Raw genomic sequence first — 9196 nt, 5'->3', positions numbered from 1 at the left:
CATAGAATTGAAGATCAAAGTTTCCAAAATCTTAATGGGCAGATGTAGACTTTTATGATAATTGTATCAAAAAGGGAATACAAAAATAAAAACAAAAAAAACGTTCCTAAATAATTCAGTCGTCAGGAGTCTAGCCTCCTTAAGTGGATTCTATTTCTTCTACAGAAAATGGCCTCCAGAGGACGAGCGATTCTATGCACCATTCACCAGCCTTCATCGGAGCTGTATAGTATGTTTAATCAGTAAGTCTTCAGTGATCACCATCGGACTTTAGCCAGATAAACAATAATAAGAGTCAAGGGCGGTTCGTTCACGGGGCAAGACCGGCGGAGCTGGCACTTTTTGTCGGCCAGATAGAGGACATGAGAGATTTATCGCTGTTACTTTTTTTTTACGTCTTAAGTAAATCCACTCTATTATATCAATATTTAGAATAAAAAAACACCGCCGATTTAGAAGCGCTCCAAAAAAAAAAGATAAGGGTTCACTGATGTGTTGTCGTATTACAGAGACTCTTTCCCCCCCTTTCTGTTTTATGTGATAAGGACATGAAAAATTATGTTCACAGTGCAAGAACTAAATTAGTATCTCATGTTTGCTTTAATTAAGACATCACCGATTTCTCACCGGTCTTTTGTGTTAAAAATATCATTTACAGGATTCTTCTCTTGGCTGAAGGCAGGACAGCGTTCCTGGGGGAGCCGAATGCAGCGATGGAGTTCTTTGAAAAGTGAGAAAGCTGAGGTGGTATGGAAACAGGGCCTACTACTTTTTCATTTCTTTCCTACAAAAGAACAAACAAACAAAAAACTACAACTTCAAACCAAATTAGTACTGTTATTTGGGGAACGCGATTACTTAAAAAATTGGCAACTTCTGTGGTTTGTTTGAAATACATGTAGTGTTGGGTATAATGTAGCATTCGCTTCTGGTCATGATCTTTACAGTTACTGCAAGGACGTACTGAAACAAGGAAACATAATATCTTCCAAAAAGTCCTAAAAGCTTTTAGAAGCTGACGTGTGCCCCACCCTTTACATCGTAACTTGTGGCGAGAAGAAGAGCTAAGGGACACAAAGAATAAGAGCTAAGGGACACAAAGAATAAGAGCTAATGGACACAAGACAAAAGAGTAGATTTGTATATAATTTTTCATCTGAAACCATTCATAATGAAGAAATACAAAATGCCTAACCCAACGTCCTGTTGTTCACCCAATCTTAACACCTTGTTAATCCTGGTATAAAAAAGGAATCATCAAAGTTTAGACATATGCACAAATTCTACCAAATTTTAACATTCAGCAATGATTGATTTATTAGAAAGAAACTCATAGATCAACATTTAGTGAGCATGGCAAAAATTCCACAACAATATAATATAACAAACACTATATCACTGTTTAAAGAGATTTTTAGGTTTGTCATCAACGGATGTAGACAACAATAACCAATGATATTACAGCAATCATCATGACAACGTACATCGTGATAAAGCAAGATAGAGCACAAGTAAGTAGCTAAGCGATTGTATGTCCATTCTTGAAAGCACAAAAACACAACATAACATTTCCTTTTCCTTCTCTATCGAAATCTGGAAAAAGATTGATAAGTCACCCTTGCTTTTTATTCCTTAGGATGCAGAGTCCATGTCCCCGAAACTTCAATCCTGCAGACCACTACATCCTCACGCTTGCTATTGTTCCTGGCAAGGAGGAAGAATGTCGGGAGAGAACAAGGGTCAGTGATGCTATCATACCTGAGTTGTTATAAATGTTTTAAGGAGTCAGACTTTTCAAAGAGAGAGAGAGAGAGAGAGAGAGAGAGAGAGAGAGAGAGAGAGAGAGAGGAGGGGGAGAGAGAGAGAAGAGAGAGAGAGAGAGAGAGAGAGAGAGAGCGGGGGTAGGGGTGGGGGCTATTTTCGAAAGTGAAATTTTAATTCTTTAACAGAGGCTATGTAAGAACTCGAATCGCTCGCATACGAAACAAATGCGAGAATATCTTAAACCGCTTAAAAAAAAACTATTAGTAAGATTCCGCTATACTATACAGACTACTCCCCCCCCCCCCTCTTTTTTTTGTACATACCCATACTTTGACATAAACTCACACATACACACGCACACACATATACACATACTTACACACACATACACACACACACACACACACACACACACACACACACACACACACACACGCGCGCGCACACACACACATAGACACATACACTCGAGAGAGTGAGAGGGTAGTTTAAAAGCGAAGTAATTTTGGGGATGACAACGGTTTTTCAGTGAATTCAGATTAAAATGTTGAATATCTTCTGTACGTTTTATTCATCGACTGGCAAGGGATTATTTCATTTAAGGAGTAAACAAACAAGGTCTGAACTAGAGCAACATAGATTTTAGGCGCCCTTGGCTTCTTAGCAGAAGACAAGTACCCAAGAAGTCCTTCTAGAAATTTCTTTATTAACGATCAAAAGAGAAATTTCTATTTAGTTTCTTAAGCAAGCCATTTCTTCTGTTAGTCTTTTTTGAATTCCATACTACTCTCCGAGTTTTCTGTATTTTCCTTTTATATCTTTAGGCCATCTGCGACGCATTCTCGGACTCGGAGGGAGCCGCACAGATAACTGAAGAAGTTAGAGACCTGGAGGAGAGGGCGAGAACCATCAGACATGATCCTATTGTAAGTCTCTGCCATCACCCCACAACTTCTCCCCAAAGCGCATACATGCACAAACACTCTCTCACACACACACATATATACACACACACACACACACACACACACACACATGCATGCTCACACGCACAAACACTCTCTCACACACACATATATATACACACACACACACACACACATGCATGCTCACACGCACACACTCACATACACGCTCACACGCACACACGCACACACACACACACACACACACACACACACACACACACACACACACACACACACACACACACACACACACACACACAATGCACAGGTCATGAACTTCTCAGGATGAAAAAAACACCCATACATACAAGTCACATGCACAAGTAAAAAATAAATATATAACTATAGTGTTAATTAATTTCACAAGAAAGTCACACACATCCTCGAAAATTAACCAACTCGAGACAAATGTTTCCCGGAGCTATAGGCGTTTAAGTCGAGCCTGAAGCGAGAGAGGAAACTAGTCATTTCCTGTGGCGTTAAAAGACAGCTTAGCTGAACTGTGTGTGTCAGTGTGGGTAAATCAGTTGTTGTTGTTTTGTTGTTGTTGCTTGTGTTTTTTTGCTTTCTTTTATGGATAAAAAAAGCCTAAGACCACACTCTTTAACGAATTCTGGCCAAAAGACGTATTCATTGCCATAAAAAATTAAAGAGGTGAAAGGGGTAACGTTTAGAAGCGCATTCTAAATCAGTGCTTGTCAACCAGCGCCCACATTTGCCACCGAATATTTTTGTACCGTCCATCCACAAACTGCAAGTATTTCTAAGAGGGGCAGTAAATAAATAATACCTGACACTATCCGGGCAATCCACAGGCCTACTGCCCTCCAAAATTACCAAACCGCCCACCAGTTGGCGTTTTCACCCAGGTTGGCAAGCACTGTTCTAAGTAGTGGACGCTTTCTATATGGGGGAATATCGTGAAGATTTGTTCATTATATCATTAATATTATGATCATGTTTCTCTTTCTTTTTTACAGTTGGACGAAGCATCTGCTGGGGAGTCCAGGTATAGTGATAAACTTTTGTTCGTTAATATAGCAGCAGATGTTTCTGTGTTGTCCTGAAACTTCTTGAACCTCTCGTTGTGAAAATAAATGTTTGCTCTCCATTCGGAGCTTACTTGATCCAGTATGCCCATCTAGGCTCTCCAATCTCTGTGGGACCATTTGTGGGTCACCGCAAAGTCCGAGTGAAAGACGCTTTTAACTTCAATTTTTTTCAATGGGGTGGAGTGGGGGGGGGGGGTATTCAAAACTCTTCCCTCAGAATTCTAAAAACAACATGAAGAAGGAGCCAGAAGTTTTCATCGCCAACGATATGTTTTATTTGATTGGTACGGATATTTGGAATTATCTACCACTGTCAGAACGTTTGAAAAACAGGAAAGCAAGCGTAAGGTATAGAAAACGCGGCAAAATGAACATTTTAATACTCTAATTTGAATATTTTTAGCCACGAGATTCAATCACCTAAGTGACAACATTTCTGAAAATGACGTTTTAATCTCTTTAAGTCCTACACTCTTTTCTGGAAATGTATCTATTATAATCCCCACTGCGGGTGTGAAACGGGAATATTATTATTATTTATCCTACAACAAATACTACAAATACTGTACCACAATAAATGCAAATATTATTAGAAATACAGTTTGTCTTTACATCTTTCTTGCCGTATAGTATTTTTTTTCGTCTGTTCCTTGTGTTTGCAGATACGCGTCTTCTTGGTTCACCCAGTTCCGATACCTGTTCTGGAGAAGTTGGATTAACACTTTCAGAGACGTCATTCTGTTTCGTGTTAGGATCATGCAAACATTTGTGAGTGTTACACTTTTACCGGTGCCTGTTAAATGATGAAAATACCGAGGTCCACACTACCAATTCATTTAATTTGAGTGGGTCGGGTCGAGCCTGATTTTCATTTATGGATGTGGCAAAAGCTGTCATTCGACTGAATTGGACTAAAATCGGCTGTGATCTTCAAAATCAAACATACTTGTTTTTCAATGTCGAAAACTGAATCTGTCGTATTGTGCCAAAACGGACAATCTGGCTGGCCCTGGTTGAATTAAATAAATCAGATTAGCAGTGTGCACCTCGTATTAGGCTCGTCATGGTTACCAGCAAAAGGTGTGGGTTCGGTTCTCCAGTGAGGAAGTCTATTTCATTGAGTGCATCCGTCTTTCTGTCAGGACACAATATTATTCTAATCAGAGCGATTCGTCCCTGACTGGCAGCAATAAAGCAGCAAACCTCCGAAATAATCTAAATAAATATGTAAAAGGTGGCAAAAATATTTTCATTCAATCACTTCACTTTTTAGAACGATCTTAGACAATGCCTTGTAATCGTTAATTCATTGAGACTTCAGATCCAATTCCATCTTTACACATCACGAATCATAGTATTTTTATTTGTATATAAAATATTTGTTTTAATGAACATGTTCAAGAATAATATTACACAATGTAATGTACTGTCAAATGGTGTCATAAAACTGTGCAACAATATGTGTGCCACAGACGGTAGCAGTGATCCTGGGACTCGTTTACCTGCAGCTAGACATCAGCCAGAAAGGTGTCCAGGACATCAACGGCGCCATCTTTCTTCTCATCACCAACACGTCTTTCTCCAACATGTTTGCAGTCGTCAATGTAAGTTAACCCATTATATAAAACAATACTAAAATACTTTCGTATTGTAACATAACAATGCCTAAATGACTGTCTCATTAGAATAAGACAATGTTAGCATTGTTCTTTTAATAATGAAGCAGTACTCTAACATTTCCCCACAAAGTGTCAACTTTGTACTGCATAATGCCGTCATGGATGCCTTGAAAGGTGATTGGGGATGGGAAAAGGGTGTGTGTTAGTTACTGCCTGCTAATGCTAAACACTCTTGCTTGTGAAGTGACTCTCATAGAGCTTCGGGGAGGCCTAGAGGAAGAGAAAAGGATATAAATCTTGAAACAAGTAAAAGAAGAACGTAAATATTAAGTATCAGATTGCAGTGTAAAAAGGGTTGAGTGGTAAAAGGGGAGGGGTTGGACTGAATAGATTTGGTTTTATAAACATGTTTTAATCTAACAGAAGAGCTGAGTAGGTACTTATTATGCAAGTGTAACGAGAGTGTAACAGGATCCATCCTCATAGAATAACAGACTGAAGTCAGGGCACCAGGTAAATGCATGCATAGGCCTACTCACTGTGGCGTACTAAAGGCAGATAACTCACTAACTCTCTTTCCCTGATCGATCAACAGTCGTTTCCCTTGGAGCTTGGCATCTTCATTCGAGAGTACGGGACGGGCTTGTACAGAGTCGATACCTACTACCTCACAAAGACATTTTCTGAGGTATGGACATTTATATATTTTTGTTTCTTTTTACAAGTGATCTGGGTGTTAGAATCCTCTATGTCCCAATACTTCCCTTTTCTGTCTTCGTTCTTCAGCTGCTTTTAGTTTGCTGTTAAGCTCGTCTAAAAAAATTAAGCCCCATGTGATAACTCTTGTCTTCTGGTTGATTAACGGAGCTTGTCGTGTTGCGCTGTTTTCTATGTCTTTTGTAGTGCCTATTGAGCCTAAATTCCTTGGCGTTCTCTGAACATGTTGGTCAGTTTACTCTCAAATTACCCAACCGGACTTTTTAGATTATAAAACACCAGCATTAGTTTAATTCATCGGTCGTTCGTCATTGCAGAAATCTATTGTAAAACGAACTATTCGTTGGTCACCCATTTTGTAGGAACAAGATGTAGCGTCTGAGAGTCAACCAGTGAAAGGAACATCTAATTATTCTTTATACGATCAGAACAGATATTCTTATATTTTGACTTTCGATGGGAATTTTGAAGCTTAAATAGTACTATTCGGAAAGGAGACCTATATTGTGATGTTCACGTCGACATTGTGCTCTTCACAATTTTTCAGCGTCAAGGAAAAAAGTCCTTCTAAAATGACAATGATAATAACGATTATTCTTTTGACAGCGCACGTCCCCGCTCCACAGCTAGCTCTGTGCTCTTTGCACTATAATGTTACCTCGACAGACCCAAGAACACTCAGAAAAAGTCTCATCTTCACGTGTAGCATACGGCGTGAGAAAACACAAAAAAACTGGACAAAATCTTTCGCTGTCCATAGCCGGGTACCCATTCCCACGTTGTGTTAATAAATAATTGCCTTTCCCTGGACACAACGTCGGCCTCTGACGGCTTTTCAAACCTCGACCTTACGAGAGCCTAATATCTAGGTATACATACATGTATATCCCGTTTTGTACAATAAGTCCACCGCTGTGTTCTGCGGACAGCTGGTGACTAGCAACAAAAGCATAAAGGAAACGCAGTGGATTAGCCTGTTTTCAGCTGTTTCAAGGCTTAAGATCCTCATTAGTAAGGAAGTCTCTACCAAGGCCCAGATGGTCCTTTTTTTTTCTTCATGGGGAAGTCTTTTGACCTTTGGTGGCCTTGGTGTTTACATAGTTGTGGTTCCTTTGTGATATTGACTTTTATTCTGTCCCTGGGATTGTCCACTTGGGTTGTTTTTGTTTTATTGTTTTATTTTTTTCCACTATTCCATACATATAGTTCTCCCAGTACATTACCATTGCATATGGAAGTCGATTCACATACATACTTACAAAAATACAAAACACTTATGTGTATGTGCTCGGACATTACATACTTTTATCTATATTTCGAAAGCAGAGGTCATTTGAAAATCTCTACCTTGTGTGACACTCAAATGGCACTTCCATCAGATCATGGATTTCCGCTTTGTAAACGATTGAGCTGGCTTAAAACTATCTGTTAAGATTTAATGGGTAGTGAAATATTAAAATCCTGAAACCTGTACGTTTACCTTTTCTCATCGCATCTTTGTCTCTCAATCATCTTGATCTCCCCTTTATGATATCGAGCGTCTTCCAACATTCTCAGTTTGCTGCTCTTGGTTGTACTATTTGTTGCGAATTATCTAACCGGTGCATTGTTATACAGCGAGAAAGAAACAGAGACAAAAAGGTGAGAGAAAGAAGAAAGGAAGAAGACTCACAGGAGAGAAAATGAGAGAGAGAGAGAGAGAGAGAGAGAGAGAGAGAGAGAGAGAGATAGATAGATAGATAGATAGAATGGGGAAAACGGAGATATATATATATATATATATATATATATATATATATATATATATATATATATATATAGAGAGAGAGAGAGAGAGAGAGAGAGAGAGAGAGAGAGAGAGAGAGAGAGAGAGAGAGAGAGAGAAGGGGCGATAAATAGAGAGAGAAAGGGCGATAAATAGACACAGAGAGATCGATAGATTTACGTCAGACAGACAGACAGACAGACAGACAGACAGACAGACAGACAGACAGACAGACAAAGATGATTATGAGAGAGACAGAGAGACAAAAATTCGGGCATAATGGCAGGGGAAAGAAAAGGGAGGCGTTAGTGCAGGGGGCTTTGTATTTTAGTGTGAAGGCAGAATCGGAAACGGTAAGTGGTGCTTCTAAAAATGTGTGCAGAGCGGTGCCAGACATTTTTTCCCCTCCTTGAGTGGGTTCCTGTTTTATCTCTTTCCGTTTGGAACACTCAGACATTCGGATATGGCTTGGAGTCTTACAGAATATTTCCATATTTATTTTAGTGGGTGGTTGGAGGACACAACAAAGACCTGCTGGTCCTATTCCTTTTTTTTCCCTGTGTTGTGATTGTTGCGTTGTTTTACTTTTCTTCCTAGCAATGAATGGCAGTTTTTGGGTCAATGTGCCTCCGACAACAAGAGAATAATAACCTATCTTTGGTGCGACCATAAAGTTGACATAATTCTTTTCACCGAAACATCAGCTTCCGCTTTAATATAGGCATGCATGCAAACGTGAATACAAAAAATGAGCTAAACATCACAAATGGGTAACCAAACAAGTTGTGATGTTTGTGTAATTGTTTTATGGATTTGAGATCCCAATAAATGTGTAGCTTTTTACAATGTGCATGGTCAGCGTTACGTTACAAATTACCGTCGTGATATTATTCTTATGAATGATACAAAACTACATCAAGAACCCAGTTCTCCATGAAAGCCAATAAACCATTATCCTGTGACTTTATTTATGAGCAATGAAAACAGGGCTTTGAAGTACAACTTTGCTTCTTCCGTGTAATATGTCGTGTTCTAACATAATCACAAATGACACTTTACAAACTACTTTGGTGCAACACTCAACCTGGTCACATGGTCACATGGTTTAAAGGCCCTCAATTTTACCAGTTTCGCATCCGACAAATAGATGTTGGCGGAAACACAATATTCACCATACCTGTCAGAATAGATTTCTGAGGTCTGTCGGTGCTTGGGTAAACAGGAGGGATGGGTGTTTCCTTTAGTGTGTACTTAGAAATGAGAGGTAGAGAGAGAGAGAGAGAGAGAGAGAGAGAGAGAGAGAGAGAGAGA

The 9196-nt window shown here is 39.3% G+C and overlaps 1 protein-coding gene across 2 annotated transcripts in view; it reads left to right on the top strand.

Annotated features, from left to right (window-relative positions):
* Positions 1–9196, top strand: part of LOC101849445 (protein white) — a 70534-nt gene that overhangs the window by 21052 nt on the left and 40286 nt on the right. For both annotated transcript variants that reach the window (XM_005094283.3, XM_005094284.3), the window contains exons 9-16: positions 166–242; positions 659–730; positions 1637–1739; positions 2589–2690; positions 3713–3741; positions 4447–4552; positions 5257–5388; positions 5999–6091. In XM_005094283.3, coding sequence (XP_005094340.1) covers positions 166–242; positions 659–730; positions 1637–1739; positions 2589–2690; positions 3713–3741; positions 4447–4552; positions 5257–5388; positions 5999–6091 — 714 coding nt within the window. The remainder of the gene's footprint in view (positions 1–165; positions 243–658; positions 731–1636; positions 1740–2588; positions 2691–3712; positions 3742–4446; positions 4553–5256; positions 5389–5998; positions 6092–9196) is intronic.

The sequence above is a fragment of the Aplysia californica genome, unplaced genomic scaffold (genome assembly GCF_000002075.1).
Source record: "Aplysia californica isolate F4 #8 unplaced genomic scaffold, AplCal3.0 scaffold00079, whole genome shotgun sequence".
NCBI lineage: Eukaryota > Metazoa > Mollusca > Gastropoda > Aplysiida > Aplysiidae > Aplysia > Aplysia californica.
Note: the sequence above shows the minus strand (reverse complement) of the source record. Positions and strands in the feature narration are given on the sequence as shown.